Below are 18,347 nucleotides of genomic sequence, written 5' to 3'. Positions count from 1 at the left end.
TGGAAACTGACAGGTGATTAGATTAGAGTGAGTCCTGATATAAAGACAGAAACCCCTTCTACCTGGTCATAATGGCTCAGCACACACACTGAGCCATCCTAGAGACACTATTCAGGACTAAGGTTAAATCTTTATTGTGTTGATTCAAAGAGCAACTTAAAAAAAAAGAGCATCACACAACTAACAAGTTTGTAAGATAAACTCAACTTCAAAGCAAAACTGGCATAACCTAGTTAATTTATATACAGAAACACAGTAAAATAACTGGAAACTTACCTACTTCTTCCTCTTCATCATTAGATATTATATTATAGAGTGTGTCCAAAGCATAAGCTATTATTTCAGAATCCGAACTGGAAAAAAGAAATTATTATACTTATATACTGCTGGCTGGAGTTTAAACTGTTACAGCCATTTTTAGGCAGTTCTTTCAGAAGACCAATAAAGTACTCATTGCTTTCCTACAAACCTAATCTAAGAAAGTATTAGTAAAAGGCGTATATAAAGCCAGGCAGTGGCTCACACCTCTAATCTCAGTTCTCAGGAGGCAGAGGAAGGAGAGTGGCTACAGAATAACCTGGACTACACAGTGAGTTCTATATCAGGCTGGGCTACAGAGTAAAGCCTTTCTTCATCTTCATCATCACCACTGTCACCACCCCCCAACAACAATAAAAAGTTAAAATAAGAGAATACATAAAGATATATTTAGAATTGTAAAAACTGAGAATAACTTGATTGTCTAATTAAAAAGTAGCATACATAAGACAGCAATGAAAATGTATCTTAAAAGAATATATAATAGCATGGTAATTAAACAAATCCACATACAGTATCAAGTAGGAAAGAACTAAATTTAAAAATGGATAGATAAGGGGCTGCAGAGATGGCTCAGTAGTAAGATCACTGGCTGTTCTATTCCCAGCACCCATATCGTAGCTCTCAACTGTCTCTAACTCCAGTCCCAGGGAACCTGATGCCCTCTTCTGACCTCCATGGGCACGTGTACAGAATAGATGCAGGCAAAACATCCACATGCATAAATAATACAGTAATTAAAAAAAAAAAGACAATAATTCTATTAGCAAAACATGTTTATGTGTATGTATGCATGTATGTTCATCAAAACATATTTATAAAATAAACCAAACTTTAAAACTAGCAAACAGAAGAGCCAGTGAATTTTATGTTCATGTCCATTCTCACATATGTAAAACAGCATTATCTGTAGGTCATCTACCTTCTCTATATTTAAACTTCTCAAGAAATTCTTGCAATAATATGTCCAATTTATAAAATCAAGAAACACAGCTTTTGTACTTGCTGACAGATTTCAGGATCATTTAGTTTGTTCCTCATGGAAGATGACAGCAACACCCAGAGAAACAAGAATGTCACAATGGTCCCAGAGTCCGTACACATGAAGAGGGACAATGGAAACAAAGATGATAAACAGAAGGGCTATTAGAGGCAGGATTACTGAACAATATGGGCTTTTACACAAATTATTCACGGCGTTGCTTTGAAACACACCTTAGATGAGATGACTGAGAAACTCAAACTATAAGAGACCATCTTTAATATGATCAAGACATTCACAAGAAGGTCACAGCACAGTGGTTAAGACAGTGTGGCATGTGTAAGGCCCTGCACTTAATCCCCAGGGTTTCAACAAGACACAAAGCTCCTGTAACTACAAATACTGGAGAAGGAGAGATTATTTTCCCCCTCAGGTAAGAAACACAGCCACAGCGTCCCCTTGTACCTTTATCCAACCTTGAAATAGAAGCTACAATTACAAAAACACACAGGAAAACTGGTGCTGGGGAGATGGCTCAGTGGGTAGGAGCACTTCCTGTGTAATTGTGAGGACCTGAATCTGAGTCCCCAGCACCCACAGCTGTGTGGAATCATTTCATTGACTCCACACAGGAGGAACCAGAGAGGTCAAGGACATCATGAGAACACAGCCCACAGAATCAACTAAGCAGGAGGGACTCTCAGAGAATGAAACAACATGAACCCTGTATGGGTCTGAGCTAGGTCCTCTGCATATATCTTAAAGGTGTGTAGACTCTTGTGGGACTCCTAACATTGGGAATTCAGGGATCTCTGACACTTTGCGCTTAGGACCCTTTTCCTTCTATTGGTTTGCCTCACGCAGCTTTGATATGAGGGTTTGTGCTTTGTCTTACTGCATCTTGCTATGCCATGTTTGGCTGATTTCCCTGGGAGGCAGTATTGTAGCTTAGACACATAATTCATTAAGAAACTACTAGAGCTGGTAAGCAAGTTGAGCAGTCACAGAATACAAATTCAACTTACAAAATCAAGTGATTAGGAAATAAAACAATTTCATTTAAATAATTCCAATGATAAGAATAAATAAAATACTCGAAACAGAATTTCCTAAAAAGATATGAGATTTGTCTTTGAAAAATACAGTACGGCCAGGTGGTGGTGATGCATTTGGGAGACAGGCAGGCAGATCTCTGAGCTTCAGGCCAGCCTGGTCTACAGAGTGAGTTCCAGGACAGGCAGAGATACACTGAGAAACCCTGTCTCAAAAAACAAACTAACACACACACAAACAAGAAGAAACAGAAAGGAAGGAAAACACAAAATAATGCCAGGTTGTATAATTATAGCACCAGCCTATCATTTTCAGGCCTTCTAGAAGTCAGCAATAGTGGGTCAATTATGTCTCATATCACAATTTTCAGGCCTCCTTCTTCACTTCCCTGTCCTGTCTTTAAGAACCTAGGTAGTCACACTGGATCCACCTGGACAATCTGTATAATTTCCTTTCATCCCTTACCATAATTCTACCTGAAAAGTCCCTTCTGCTATGTAAGGTGGCCTTCCCACGTTTGGCTGATAAAGATGCAGGCACCTGGTGGGGCATTACTCTACCTACTCTAATTTACATGCACTAGAATTAGCTGGCTTTGGAAAGGAAGTCAGTGCAGGCTCTACTGTCTGGGAAGAAGTAAGGACAATTACTTTGGTGTTGCTAGACTATAGCCAAAAGTGGCTATAAACGGACAAGTGATACCCAGATCTTTAAAAACTTATACTCTCTGCCATAAGAAATCTGAATTTGGTGTGGTGCATGTCTTTAATCCCAGCACTCAGGAGGTAGGGGCTGACAGATCTCTGAGTTGAGGCCTGCCTGATCCACATAGTGAGTTCTAGGACAGCCAGGGCTACACAGGGAAACCCTGTCTCAAAAAGCAAGCAAGCAAGCAAGCAAGCAAACAAACAAAAAGTTTGATTTTCGATTTCACACTACATTGAACTGGTGAAACACACAACCAAAGAGATCAGAGGCAAAAACCACAGTTTAAACGTAGTGGTAGTTTTAGATGTCTAAAGCTCTCTGATACAGCTCCCAGAAGGAAGATCCTAGTGATCTACCCCTTAAATGGAGGCAACCTGTTTACTCACTTCTGATGACTGCAATGTATGTGATTTCTGAGAGTAGACTGTTAAGAGCGTCCTGGCTTTCTCCTTGCTCCAAGATCATAGGCTCCAAGTGATCCTAGAAAGGCCATCTATTTCCAGAGTGCTCAAGCAGGATTAAAGTAAGCAACATGGAGGGTTGCTGAGGCCTCTTACCAGCAGCCATGTGACTAAGTCATCTCACAGTGAGACACTCCAGCACCAGTCAAGTTTATAGCTGACTGCAGCCTCAGCTGGTATTTTTGCTGCAGCTTGCTAAGAGGCTTTGGCTCCTTAGCTAAGCCACCTCTCAACCACTGCACTACAACTATGAAGCAAGAAACTACGTTTTTGGTCACTAAAATTTAAAGTACTTTTTCATATTTTGTAATAGCAAAAGCCAGGAAAATGATTTAAGTGTTGGATATACTGAGTGCCAGAATGAAGGATGAGAAGGTTGAAAACATGATTACTTTTTTCTTTGGCCCAGAGGGACGAATTCAGCAGGAATCTTCTAGTTTATGACTCAAGGGAAGGATAATACTGACTGGGTTAAATTCAGATGCAAAGGTAGCTGAAGTGGGCAAAGACAGGACAGGAGCAGGAGGATCAGAGACCACCTGAGCCCCTGGGATCTCTGCCTGTGTCCTCCCATCAGCAAGCTGCCCTGTCAAGCTTTTATCTGGGTATTAGGGAATCTGAACTCAGGCTCTTATACAGCCCTGATTCTGAACTTGATATCCTATGTGGGATCTCGATGGAGTAGAAATATGTGACAAGCAACTTAAGCTTGACAGACATATTTTATCAGAGGCAAGATATAAAAATTCTCTATGCACAGAAAATACAGATAAAATCTCCTAAAAAGAAACAGACTGAGTTAAAAACAGGCCGAGTTACCTCTCTCTAAAGACACACCTTATTTGTGGACTCTTATTTGTGCATTTACTGTCCTAAGGGGAAAAAATTATTTAATATATATACTATAACATATTTTTCTTTTGTAAATGAGTATCAGTACATCCATTTACCCAATACAAATCAAAACCTTTTTTCAAAAAGATTTATTTATTTTATATACAATGTTCTTTCTGCATGTACACCTGCACGCCAGAAAAGGGCACCAGATCTCACTATAGATGGTAGTGAGCCACCATGTGGGTGCTGAGAATTGAACTCAAGATCTTTGGAAGAACAACCAATGCTCTTAACTTCTGAGCAATCTCTCCAGCCCCCACAAATTAAAATCTTAAAGCCATTATGATTAACTTACATCATCGCCCTTTTTTTTTTTTTCAAGACAGGATCACATGTAGCCCAGATTGGCCTAGAACTTGCTAGGAGGCCAAAGATGACCTTAGCCAAGAAGGAGAGGCAGGAGGATCTCTGTGAGTTTGAGGCCAGCCTGGTCTACAGAGAGTGGTCCAGGATAGCCAGAACAACACAGAGAAACCCTGCCTAAGAAACAAACAAATGAACCAACACCAAAGATAATCTTAACCCTATGTCCTTCCTGCCTCCACCTCAAGAGCTTTGATTTCACGTGTACACTTCCACATCTGCTTGTTTTGTTCCACTTTTATGTCTAAGCTAATGCTTGGCATACCGGCTCATACCCAGTATCCAATAATGTTTACTAAAATGACAACTAAGAATTAAAATGTAGTGTAGACTTAATGTTACTACCTTCTGGAATGATGGTTACTCTAGAACAACTTAAAAGTTCTAAAAAAATTAGAAAGACAAATCAATACATGAAACTTACCGATCCGTTTGTAAAACATGGATAAGATGTTCCATAGCTTGGATTCCTACTTCCAAGCGATATTTCTGCACAGAAAACAGGAAAGTGTTATTAAAGAAACTAATGCCCAACTGAAAAAACAAACAAACATGGTAATTTCGCTGGAGAGATGGTTCTGCTCTTCCAGAAGACCTAGCTTTGAATCCCAGCACCCACATAGCAGCTCATGACTTTCTGTAACTCCACCGCCTTCTCCTGGCCTCTGGGAGCACTATGCATGCAAGTGGTGCAGACAAAACGCCCACATGTAAAATAAGAAACTTTTAGACAGCAATTTAGTGCTACAAACCTTTGAAAGTGATTTAAGAGCACGCACAGCATTTCTTCGGTCATCCAATAGAGTAGAGGAAGCTACTCGGTCGCAGAGCTTCTGAATCTATCAATGAAAAATAAAATAGCATTGTAAGAAAAAAAACCCATCAAGTTGTGCAGTCCCAAATTTATACCATTTAATTCTGGAGAAAGATCAGCAAATGGGATGTTGAGGAAGTGATCTTTCACAAGTCTTTTTATTTAGATAGTATTATCCAATTGCAGAGATGTTTTTTCCCTTACAGAGACTTGAAAAGTGAGAAGAGAGCCAGGTGTGGTGGTGCAAAACTTTAATCCCTAAGCGCAAGGGGATGGTCTACAAAGTGAGTCCAGGACAGCCAAGGCTACACAGAGAAACCCTGCCTTGAAGAAGCAAAACAAAACCACCAACCAAAAAAAAAAAAAAAGTGAGAGGAAAATGAAAAGTCAACTCAGTAAGTCAAGGTAGTTGGGAAATTAGACCAGCTGCTGGTAGGATTGGAGCTGCTATGTGCTTATCAGGGAATTTCAACTAAGAGGGAGAAATCCAGATATTCAGTCATTGGGTTACCTTCACAGTGCAACTACGTACTGAGCTGAGAAAATTCAAAATGTGTATGAAGAGTTTAAATTTTCTTTTTATATAACTTTTACTTTACGTGTAAGAGTGTTCTGCTGCATGTGTCTGTACCACTTGCTTACCTGGTACCCACAAAGATTGGAAGTGAGCATCAGATTCCCTGTAACTGGAGACAGCTGTGAGCCACCATATGGTGCTGGGAATCAAACCTTCATCCTCTAGAAGAGCAGTGAATGCTCTTAACTCCCAACCATCTCTCTAGACCCCAATTTTAAAGTTAGTTCTAAGTGCCTCAAAATCCTTAAAAACAAAATATTTCTATTTAAACAATTGCATGATTAAAATTCAAACTAAACTTAAAAATAAACAGTAGAGCACTAGATACAACAGAAAAAAAGGACAATGTCCACCAAATGAGGAAAGTCAAACACTCTTTTTTTCCCCCCCAAGACAGGGTTTCTCTGTGTAGCCCTGGCTGTCCTGGACTCACTTTGTAGACCAGGTTGGCCTCAATCTCACAGTGATCCACCTGCTTCTGCCTCCCTGAGTGCTGGGATTAAATGCATGGGCCACCACCACCCAGCTACACCTGTAGCTATTCAAAAGAATTAACTGTACTGACATAAAAAGAGCATCGTGCAGCAAATACAAGCCATGAAAGTACAGGTAAATGAGCATATGTATGTAAACCAGTATTTATTTATTTTGTATGTGTGTAGAGTGTAGTTGCGCATGTGTCCAGGCGTTTGCGTGTGTGTGTGTGTGTGTGTGTAAGTTAGAGGACACAATCTATGGAAAACTACTCTCTGCTTTCACCACATGAGTCTAAAGAACTGAACTCGGGTTTTTGTTTGTTTGGTTTTGGTTTTTCGAGACAGGGTTTTTCTGTGTAACAGAGCCACGGCTCATGGACTCGCTTTGTAGCCCAGGCCGGCCTTGAACTTAGAGATCTACCTGCCTCTGCCTCCCGAGTGCTGAACTCAGGTCTTTAGGCGTGGTAGCAAGTGTCTTTACTAATGGAACCATCCTGCCTGCCTGCCTGCCTGCAAATGTATATTTTTAAAATTGTACTGAAAAATTAGATCCAAAAGACACATATTTCATCTAAAAACATAATTCCAACCCCCCCAAAGTATCTATGTAGAACTACAGAACTGTTAGAAGAAGGCAGAACAGACAACCCCTGTAATGTTAAAAAAGAATCTTCAGACGTATATTAAGAAAACACTTAACACTTCTGTTATTTGAGGCTAGTTGGTATACACAGAGTTCTAGGCCAGCCAGGGCTACACAGTTTGATCCTCTCTCAAAAACAAAAGAAAACAAAACAAAAACAAAAAACCCTTGCTATACACTCCTTACCGACAATTCTATAAATGACGTTTTGGTTTATCATTCAAATGCTTACCCTTTCTATATTTGAATAGTACCTAAATACAGTGTTTTTCAAATTCTCTTTCTGCACCCTGTACAGCCCTTGGAGATTCAGACTTCCTCTGATTTCTGAGCATGTGGGAAACGTACAGTCAGTTCACAGTGAACACAGGACAGTTTACAACGCTAGCATTTGGATGTTTGCTCTGTTTCTGTTTCTATTTGAGACGAAAGCAAACTCGTATCTGAAAACACAGCCCTGACAACCCCTACTTCTGCTGTTGGAGAGCTTATCACTGCCTGTTCATATTTAGGGTGCCTATGGCTTCTTAGTGATCTTCCCAGAAGGAAGTGTCTCGTTGCCACTCTCTAAAGATAACTACAACCAAATGAAACAAAATACATTGCCTATGCCCAATTCCTACAAAGATTGGGCGATGTTATCATTCAAACACAGGTCTACATTTTTTCATTTTTAGAGCATTAATTATGCATAATTTCTATCTAGAATTTGTAATCTTAAAGATTGTCACTCCCAGCGTTTCTCACTGCTGTGTAATTGTGCTGTGGCTCATCTGGACTCTGTGTATGTAGCTGCCCACACAGAATCCTTTCTGAGAATCCCTCAAAACATGGTATCAAGTGTGACCACATTCTGACCAACAAATTATAACTCAAGGTCATGTTCAAAAAATAAAACTTTTGTGTTCTTCATTCCTCTTTGAACTTCTCAGCCTGCAATTTGAACTTGATGGTGATAATGACTCCTCTCTGGTTTATATTAGTGTAGTCCTATAGGTGAGGGCAAGGACCACACAGAGGTCTGAGGAGCAGAGTGCCCTGTCGCCTACTAACTTGTACTTTTACTAGACAAAGAGAAACTTCTTCAAACCTATCTTCTAGCTCTTCTCACATCAGCTGAACTAATGCCCTCAAATAAAGTCATTTTACAGGTAACAAAAACCTAAACTCTGGTAAAGCACATGCTTAGCAGGCAAACTCAATCCTTAGTACACACACACACACACACACACACACACACACACAGGAACAACCTGGTTTCGAAACAAAATGTTGTGGGCAATGCATTTTCACTGATGTGATTTAAGAAAAAAAAACTTCAATACCTACTATTACATATTTTAAAAGTGACTCTCACAGTAACCGCTTCACTTTTGAAAAGATATCCCTTTGTATATACATACATATGTATGTGTATCACTTTGTATATACATATGTACATATGAGAGAGAGGTTGTTCCTAGTGATGGGACATGACATTAAGAAGTCAATTGTAGACTATATATTGATTTACTTACTCTAAGATTTGTTTTTTTTTTCTTCAATAACCTAAGAGAAAAAAACATCAAAAAATCTGTTAGATCCCATTTTCTCTCTAGCATGTCTGTTCTAGCACAGGCCAGTTGGCTTTTAGTCACCTGCTTTGTGAGTACAACCGTTTCTGTTGTGTCATTATACTCTAAAACTCACAAGGACACAGAATTAGTGGATTCTCAAGCACTCCTCTGAAGGAAAACATAAGGTTAGCTTCCTGCAAGCTGCTGGTCCCAATCAATATAAAGCCTTGTTTTTTTTTTTGTTTTTTTTTAGCCAAGTGTAGCAACACATCTCTAATCCCAGAACTCAGGGATTAGAAGGAGGGAGGTGAAATTCTGTGAGTTCAATGCCAGCCAGGCCTACATAGCGAGACCTTATTTAATAGAAAAATCAAAACAAATATCTCTCAAATCAAAAATAACCCCTTTGTTTTATGTGTATTTCGCTTTAAAGATCCCTCATCTAATACATATCCTTACTCATGGATATCGAACTCAAGGCCCACAGCTCTTCATGCTAAATGGAATTACTTAACCTAGGTTTTCTGTAAAATACTTTTTAGCCATCCTGTTGCTGGGAAAATCACTCAGCAGAACTCGGAGGCCATTTGTTACAGAGAAATGTCAACAACAAATTCAAACATGCAAAAAAAAAAATGCAATACCACACAAAACACTGAAAGGATTCTGTTTACACTGAAAAGCAGAAAGGAGCGTTAGGTGGTCTCACTTGACCTCTGCCAGATGTGGAAACGGGGAGAGCATTTTCACTGCTCTATACTGTCCTCAAATGAGCAGGAAAGCTCTGCAATTGATTTGAGGGCTGCAAGTACGCTCCAGTGAAGCTGCAAATAAAAACTGATAAGGATGCAATGTACCCACAGTATAGTTCTAAGTCCACTTCGTTATCTCTGACATAGAAGGATCTAAACAAGATGCACTCTTAGGATTACTTAATATTTAAAATTTGAATACATGAAAAAATATTCTATTTCAACTTAAGGAATAACAGCACACTTAGTATGTGAAAGTTATCTGAATTGTACTGTACTGGAAATAATTTTAAGTTAGCTCTTGAAAATTGTCATATGAAACTCCACATTTCTATCTTTTATTCCACCCCGGGGACAGGGTTTCTCTTTGTACAGAGTCCTGGACTCACTTTGTAGATGAGGCTGGCTTTGAACTCACAGAGATCCACGTGCCTCTGCTTCCTGAGTGCTAGGATCAAAGATGTGCAGCACAATGCCTGGCTTAAATTACATTGTGTGTGAGTGTGTGTATGTGTGTGTGTGTGTGTGTGTGCATGAACGTGCCATGGTGTGTCTGTGGAAATCAGAAGACAACTTGTGGGAGGTTAATTCTATCACTCCCTCATGCAGGTCCTGGGGATTGAACTCAGACCACCAGGCTTAGTGATGAACCTCTTTATCCGACTAAATATCTCACTGATCCAGAAACAACATTCTAAGACTCACTCACTGTGCTTTTTTTTTTTTTTTAATTTAGTTATTTGTATTTTGTGTGCTTTGCCTACATGTATAATGGGTGCTCAGAAAGTGTGAGCACTGTGAGGTGCTGGAATCACCCCAGGTCCACTGTAAGAGAAGCAAGTACACTGAGTTATCCCACAAACTACATACTGTCACTGCAAGTGCAAGCGTGTTAGTCAGTCCCCTCCTTCCACCACGAGGAAACCCTTTATTAGTGGGATAACAATACTAACCAACATTGTAAGCTCTATTTCAACTTCAGAGATGTATAATTGCCAACATGTATTTTAGTGTTGGCAAAACATTGTGTGTTGGATAGTTTTATGTCAATTTGACACAAACTAAAGTCATTTCAGAGGAGGGCACCTCAAAAAAAAAAAAGCCTCCATAAGATTGGGCTGTAGGCAAGCCTGTAGGGCATTTTCTTATTTAGTGATTGACTGGGAGTGGGGAACAGCTCACTGTGGTGGGGTCATCCCTAGGCTGGCGGTCCTGGGTCCTATAAAAAAGCGGGCTGAGGAAGCCATGCCGAGCAAGCCAGTAAGCAGCACCTATCCATGACCTCTGCATCAGCTTCTACCTCTAGGTTCCTGCCCTATATGAGGTCCTGTTCTGACTTCCTTTAGTGATGGACTAAATGTGGAATTGTAAGCCAAATGACCCTTTCCATCCAGCTTGCTTTGGTCACGGTGTTTCACCAAAGCCACAGAAACCATAACAAAGGCACATGCAGCACTTATCCCGTGAAAGATGGGTCCTAAAGTGCTCTTTCTATATTAAAATTTATTAAATCTTCATAAAGTCCTGATGACATTGTCACCATTCCACATCCCCCTTTTAGAAACTGAGAAACAGAACATGGAGTGGTGGCATCAGAGAAAAGCAAAGCTTTCCCACTACCTTAAATTGGCTCACTGGGTCTACATTCAAGACACTTCCAGCTGCTGCTGGGTGCCAGTGACATCCTTTAGCCTGGATAGGTTGCCATAGCTTCATCTCAGGCTTCTGGGCTCTCCTCTGCCCTGCTGCTTCACTGATGCTCCCATCCTGAATGAAGTTTTATGGCTCTCACACTACACAACAAAATACCATACAAAGACAATTTACCACAAAAAAAGGCGCTAAAGGGAAAAACACTTTGAGTAAACTTTAACTCAGATAAAAAGAGTTAAACTTAATTAGTACCATGTTCAAGTCTGGAAAGAGAGCTGTACTGCAGAGGATAGCCAAAAGAATGTAATGTTTACTGGTATTGGTTGTACATGCACACAGAGAGAGACACACAACCAAGGTGTCTTAGCACACATCTGTAATCCTAGCTACTCAGAATGCTGAGGAAGGAGGACAGCGAGTCAAAAGCAGCCTGGGCCCCCGCTAAAATCAAAATCTTATCAATAGAGCATTTGAATCATTATGAAATCCCCCAGATAAAAGTCTCATCAAGTAGAGCATTTGCGTCTCCATGTTTCTGATGTAGCTCTGTAACTTTGAAGACAGGAGAAAAGCAAAGGTCTGGCTTACTTTCAGACGACCTCAACTACTACCCAGCCCATTTCTGGGTTTCTGGGTATCTATGTGAATCTGCCATGGTACTACATTGCTTTATCACTGTCCATGCTTTCCCCATGAAATGGACTACTTCTAAAAAGAACAACCCTTCAACAAGACTATCATGAAATCTGTCTACCAAACAGCCTCTCATAAATACCTGCACCTTAAAATCTAACACTACAGGGGCCAGAGTGATGCCTCAGTGGTTACGAGCACTGAAGGCTCGTCCAGGGGGTTCCAGTTCAATTCCCAGCAACCACATGAAGCTTATAACTAACTAAATCCAGTCCAGGGGATCTGATGCCCTCCTCTGGCCTCCAAAGGCAGCAGGCACACCCATGGTTCAACAAAACACCACACACCTAAAAGTAATTAATTTAAAACAACAACAAAAAACTTAACATTATAGGGCTGGCAAGATGGTTCATGGATAAAGGTTCTTGCTGCCAAGCCTGATGACCTGAATGTCATCTCTGGCACCCATGTGTAAAGGAAGAACCATCCCCTGACTGACAGACAGCTTCATGGTATGAGTGCGCCCATTCTCAGACACACAGATAATACACACATGAAAATGATCCTTTAAAAAAAATCTAACACTATAGAAGTTTTCAAATTAAAGATGACCAAGACTTCACACAAGAATAATTTTCAACGATATTTGGAACAGTTAAATACAGAGTCAGCCTAACATTTTTACATTGAGAAGTTCTGGGCTGCGTGTGGCAGTTTATAATCCCAGAACTGGGGCCGAGGCAGTTGAATTCTGAGTTCAAAGACAGCCTGGGCTACAAAGTGAGACCTTGTCTTAAAAACAAGCAAACAAACACAAGTCTCTAAAACTGAGCTGGGCATGCTCTATCGTAGAAGACAATCCAGTTGGCAAGGACGGCAATAACTCCTGGAATCAGAAGTGTTCAGGGCTTATTCTCTTAGGTACACTGCTGCTGATCACAGAGAACTCTTGAAAAACAGAAATTAGGTAAGAATATTATATACTTATATCACAGTATAACAGACCTGCTAGGACAAATTTTCCCTATGTACATTTCTCAAAAGAGTAAACACACATAGGCACAAGCAGGCACGTGTGCACACAAAGGGTCAAAACAGAAAACTGTGAAAACAGCACTCTTCACACATCTATATAAGAGGTTTTCTGTTTTGTTTGTGACCACCACACAACACAATTCCTTGGGAACAAACTGTTTTCTAGGACATCCCAAAGAATGTTATTTACATCTACAAGGTGGAACACACCTTGGTAATGTTAGGGAATGTAAATTTTAAGCGACTCTAGCTCTTTGGTTTTTGAGTTTTCAGGGATCCTCTGTGGCCTTAGCTGTCCTGGACTCACTGCCTGCCTCTGCCTCCCTGAGTGCTGGGATTACAGATGTGGGTCACTGTACCCAGCCTGCGCCTCCCTAAGTGCTGGGCTCTTTCTTTAAAGGAGCCCAAAGTAATTAACCTTCAAAATGGAAAGTGATGGAGACATCTTTGCTTAGACAGAAGAGTCATCAGAAGCAAATCACTTTCCTGTTGTTCTCTGACACTCCCACTGCAAGCCAAGCGAGACAATGTTCCAAGTAAGATACCGACCTAGTTACTAGCATAGACTGTGAAGCAGCAACTCCAAGAGGACTTTCAGAGCATACAATTATACTAACACTACCATGTGCTCGCTCACACACATAAAATGTGCTTCATCAAACCTAAACTGTAAACTAAAGCAAATCTCTTTATTATTAATGTGTGCGTGTGATGGGTGGGGCTGCTCCTGCCACGGTGGGATGCAGCGTGGTCAGAGGACAGCTCTGTCAGGCTGGTTCTCTTCTTCCACTTTTTTTGTGGGTTCTGGGACTTAAGGTTGTCAGGCTTGCAAGGCAAGTGACTTACCTGCTGAGCCAGTGGCCAGACCTAAACTGCCAATTTCAGATTGCATTCCTCCCTGAGCAGTCTTAGGTAAAAGAAGCACACCTGTGGCTAGCCTGTTTTCTGCCTCCTGAGCCAGTTCCTCCAGATAAAGCCCCACAGAGGCCTGCAGCAGAACACTGATTCTTTGGCTTTCTGCCTGTGGGCCACTTTCGTGCCTCAGGATTTAACCTGGAAACAGAAGGCACTCCTCTTACGACGTCTAATCAGATATATTCACATTTCTTAATGGACTTTTCAAGACACTACCTTTTAAAATGAGTATCAGTTGAAGAGGAGACGTAAAACTAAGAACACGTGAGCATTCACAAGTATATGTGGACTTTTACTGAGTTTATGAGCACCTGTAAATCAAGGTGAAAGGGGTTTCAATCTTCAGACACCAGTGTCTTTACCTCAAAGGGGGTGGGGGGAGAGGAGAAGAAAACATATTAAAAAATACTAGACTTTAAAATACAAAGGGCAATGTGAGTGGAATCCTAGATTTAAAATGTCCCCCTTTTCACAGACTTGCCGATGATCCCGTGATACAAATACAGGTCCTTACCTCTTGGCCTGTTCTGAAGAATATCTGAACAGAAGTCCAAAATCAGCCTCAGTAGAGGCTATGAAAGGTTAGGCGATAGCAATCATGGCCTGGGGTGTAGCTTACTCAGCCAGGGTCAATTTCTAGCAGCAACACTACCACTATCATCACCCTCCTAGCCCCTCCTACAACCCACAGTAAAGGAAGAAAAAAGTAAAGGTAGGAAATCAGCTAAAGCAATCAGCACATTACAAAAACTCTGCAGGCTGGAGAGATGGCTCAGAAGTTAAGAACACTGGCTGTTCTTCCAAGGGTCCTGAGTTCAATTCCCAGTCAACTACATGGTGGCTCAGAACCATCTGTAATGACATCTGGTGCCCTCTCTGGTGTGTAGGCACAAATGCAGGTAGAATGCTGTATAAATAATAAATACATAAATCTTTAAAAAAAAAAAAAGAAAAATCTCTTAAGTAAAAAGTCTGACATCGAGACTTCAATTATTTAACAACTGTTGTCCCTAAAGGAATAAAATGGCACTGTTTGCTACCTAAGAGTTGTAAGTTACTCTGAGTGTAGTATCTTGTTTATTTGATATATACCTTGAATTAATTTTTTTAAATATTTATGAAGGGGGATTGGAGATTTAGCTCACTGAAATGTCAGTGAAAAAGTTTTTACAGTGCATATATTACTACGGGAAAAACCCTACCATACAACTTACAAGATGACATATATAAATATATATGATATATACGATAGAAAGACACAGTGCCTGGGGTACATATAAATGGTACAAAGAACAAGACATGTTCACCTAGTTATAAAGCAATGATTGTTCTGGGAGGAAAGAGATCATTTGCAGTTTCTTGGGCAAAGAAGTCAGGGCTGCATACTATAGAGAAAAAAAAATCAATGACGGGTCTGAAGAACAGGTAGACTTCAAATAAAAGATGCTTTTTACTGGAAAAAGATGTGAGGAAGATGTAGAAGTGTTCTGAAGAAGATGCAGCGATGGAAGAACCTGTGCAGTAGGTGACGATGCAGAAGTTAAAGGTTCAAAGCCCTGCTAAGTCAAACATGTAGGCCAAATAAAAAATCGCCAATTAAAGCACCTAATATTACACCATGCACTCCACTGATGCTCTATAAATCCATGCAAATTAGTGGCCCATGGGTCCTTGCTGTACTTCCTGATAGAATCAGGACTAATTTTGATCATACTGGAACTCAGTGAACTCACTCTTCTCAAAAGAAAAACTACTTTTCCAATTTGAGTACATGCGAAGTGGAGCAGTAACAAGGCCAGTTTACATGTTCATCACGGTGGCACACTGAAATAATAATGTAAAAACTATGCTGTTGATCCACACACAGTGAACCAAAGTGTCTCTGTCCCAGCTCTGCAATAGCGCACAACTTACTTTGGTGACTGGGGAAGCCTGACCTCGCTGCTCCAGACAGTCTCAGCTTTAAATTCCTATTCTCTGAAGAACTTATCACCTTTCCCACAGAGGTCACTAGGACAAGGCCAAAGGGTATTCTCAGTCAAGACTACCCTTTACTGAGCATCTACTAAGGGCCACACTTTCTACTTCTCACTCAAAGACTCACTGCATCCCTAGGAAGCAGCGCTTTTGTCCTTTCAGCTAAAAACTATTATCCAAGTCAGTCAATGGTGGAAGCCTAGATTCAAACCAGGGTCTAACTTCAAAGCAAGCTCTTAATTTTTGTGTCTTACACACACAAATACCAGACAAATTACAAAAAAGTTAAAGAGATGGGCTGTGGCTATGGTAATCTAGAGTCCCTGGTCTTCTAGTGGCCTCGCTGCCAAGGGGTGAGCGACAAGTGACGCCAGAAACAGGGTGGAAGAGATCTGATTTTCAAATTCAGCAAACAGCTATGACATCTGACAGCTCAGGTCTAACCTGGTGCTGAGTCTGGTCAGTGGCAGAAGGCTTGCCCTACATGTGATAAGGGCCTGGATTCAAAAGTCCTCCATCTCCCCGAGGAAGTACTGACAGAGACTTTCTGTAGTAAGATTATGTAAATTTCCAAAACTGCAGGTAGGAAGTGAAACACACGGATCAGCGACAAAGTCCAGACTTAGTAGAAGGCTGTTTCTATCGTAGTAGAATTCTAGCGCCAAGACTCTGGTCAAGTTACTTTAATTCTCTCTTCATTGGTAAAGACGGTATCCTATCCTGAAGAGTACTTTATGACCCTTCCGGATCCCCAAAATAGAGCTATGACAACTATCCAAAGTTTATCTTTAAAATGTCACACGCGGTCATTTTTCTGCATATCTAAATTTATTATTCTCACGTAAGTTTATTTTTTTAATGCCATCCAGAGCAATTTTCAGTTGATTGTATGCAAACTTCACAGTCAGTGTATCCTAAACCTAAAATCAAACACTGGTTTTTCCGTGTCTTAATAATTAAAAAAAAAAAAAAAATTAACAAATCGTGTCACCACGAGATCAGAGGAGTCCCTGGAGTGGTTAGTGCGCAGATCACTCACTACAGCGTCCAAGAGAAGTATTGCCACATGACACATTTGGACGAACCTGAAAAGTAGGGTCCGAACCACCAACCCTAAGCAAACGGCGGTCCTCACAGCTGATGGGGCAGGAACAGGTGGCTTTGTGCCCCAAGAATATCGCTTTATTCTTAGCCACACGCCCTCGCCAACAGCTGGGCTTTAACCTCCTTCCAAACCCTCCAGAGCCGGGTTTCAGCCGGCACCGAAGCCGGCCGACAGGTTAAAGGGAAGGAGGGAGGGGCCGCGCGGTCCGCCCCGAGCCGGGTCTCCGAAGCCCTCCTGTCACCCCGGACCGGGCTGCACCGCCGCGCGGGGGGCTCGCGGGTCCCCGCAGGGGAATTAAGGCGAAGGGAACGACGCGGACGTCCCCCACCCGCCCGGTCCTCGCCCAGCCCGTCTCCCCAGCCCGGCCCCGGCGCTGCGCTCACCGTCTCGGCTTCTGTGTGCTGGGGGCCGGCACTCTGACCCCCCATCACCCCGCGGAGGAAATTCATCTCGCCGCTCAGCCGCCGGCTTCACCGGCCCCTCTGCCAAAGAAACCAAGACCGGGCCCCCCTCCGACCCCCGAAGGGCCTAGCCCCGGAGACGGCTCTCCGCACTCCCCGGCCTCAGCCACCGCCGCCTCCTACTCAGCAAGCCGCTCGGGCCCCCCGAGCCCGGAAACAGCCACCGCCGCCAGCCGCGGTGCGCATGCGCGGGGACGTGGCGTTACGTGGCGCCTGCGAGGGCGAAGGCAAAAGGGGAGAGGAGGGAGCCCGGCTCCGCAGACCACGCCCACCAGCCGGCCTCCCCGCCCTCGGACACGCCTCCTCCTCCGCCCTGCGCCGCTTGCCGCTGCTGGCCCCGGTCACCCACGTGGTCGCAGCCCAGCCCAGTCGGCTCGGGAGGATCTGATTAGGCTGCGCGCTCCGCCTGGTAGGTGTTTTATCGCCGAGCGGGACGGACTGCAAGCTGTCAAATTCAAGGGCTTGTTTGGTTGAGTCGAAAGTGAAATTTTCCTTTGGCCAACGTGACAGGTAAGGGGGTCGGGGGTCCTGTCCCCTGGGAGGATTCGTTTGGTTCTTTTGGTTAAGCGGTACGAGCGAGGTGGCCTTTTGATCCTCGCAGACTGCATTTCTTCACAGGGCTTTGTTTGGTGGTAAAGGGGTGCTAGGGACCCCTCATTCCACTGCCACTGGAGGGCGCGTTTCTAAGTTCTTGCTCCTCAACCCTGCTGAAAGGAATTCCTAGATCTAAATACCGGGTACTCCGCTCATTTTCAAGTGCGGGGAGGAACCCCCATCGAAGCACCTGCGTTTACCTCACTGTAGTGAGAGGTTAAAAATAAATTGTTCCAGAGTGTCACTTTGGTAGCCCTTAGCATAATGGGTTTTTTTCCCCCCGTTAACTCTCGATTCCTGCGTTTTTAGTGTTTTCAACAAGCAAAATGTCTTTTTTTTTTTTTTCCCAAATCGGCATACTTGTTCTCTCCAAA

The 18,347-nt window shown here is 42.3% G+C and overlaps 2 protein-coding genes across 7 annotated transcripts in view; one reads left to right on the top strand and one right to left on the bottom strand.

Moving 5' to 3' along the window:
• The window catches only part of Uso1 (USO1 vesicle transport factor), a 63,506-nt gene extending 45,957 nt beyond the window's left edge, over positions 1 to 17,549 (bottom strand). For 2 of the 4 annotated variants that reach the window (XM_021648627.2, XM_021648629.2), the window contains exons 1-4: positions 17,302 to 17,549; positions 5,535 to 5,621; positions 5,207 to 5,271; positions 277 to 353 (exon numbers count right to left, since the gene is read on the bottom strand). In XM_021648627.2, coding sequence (XP_021504302.1) covers positions 277 to 353; positions 5,207 to 5,271; positions 5,535 to 5,621; positions 17,302 to 17,367 — 295 coding nt within the window. In that variant the 5' untranslated portion in view covers positions 17,368 to 17,549. Of the gene's footprint in view, positions 1 to 276; positions 354 to 5,206; positions 5,272 to 5,534; positions 5,622 to 8,809; positions 8,841 to 17,301 lie in introns of all 4 variants that reach the window. The other 2 variants (XM_060380930.1, XM_060380931.1) reach the window with 2 other exon arrangements.
• Positions 17,550 to 17,717: 168 nt separating this feature from the next.
• The window catches only part of G3bp2 (G3BP stress granule assembly factor 2), a 72,897-nt gene continuing 72,267 nt past the window's right edge, over positions 17,718 to 18,347 (top strand). For 2 of the 3 annotated variants that reach the window (XM_060380934.1, XM_021648640.2), the window contains exon 1: positions 17,718 to 17,889. The gene's annotated coding sequence lies outside the window, so the exon portion shown is untranslated. The remainder of the gene's footprint in view (positions 17,890 to 18,347) is intronic. The other variant, XM_060380933.1, reaches the window with a different exon arrangement.

Source organism: Meriones unguiculatus, chromosome 3, assembly GCF_030254825.1.
Source record: "Meriones unguiculatus strain TT.TT164.6M chromosome 3, Bangor_MerUng_6.1, whole genome shotgun sequence".
Lineage (NCBI taxonomy): Eukaryota > Metazoa > Chordata > Mammalia > Rodentia > Muridae > Meriones > Meriones unguiculatus.
This window is presented reverse-complemented; position numbering and strand designations above follow the sequence as displayed.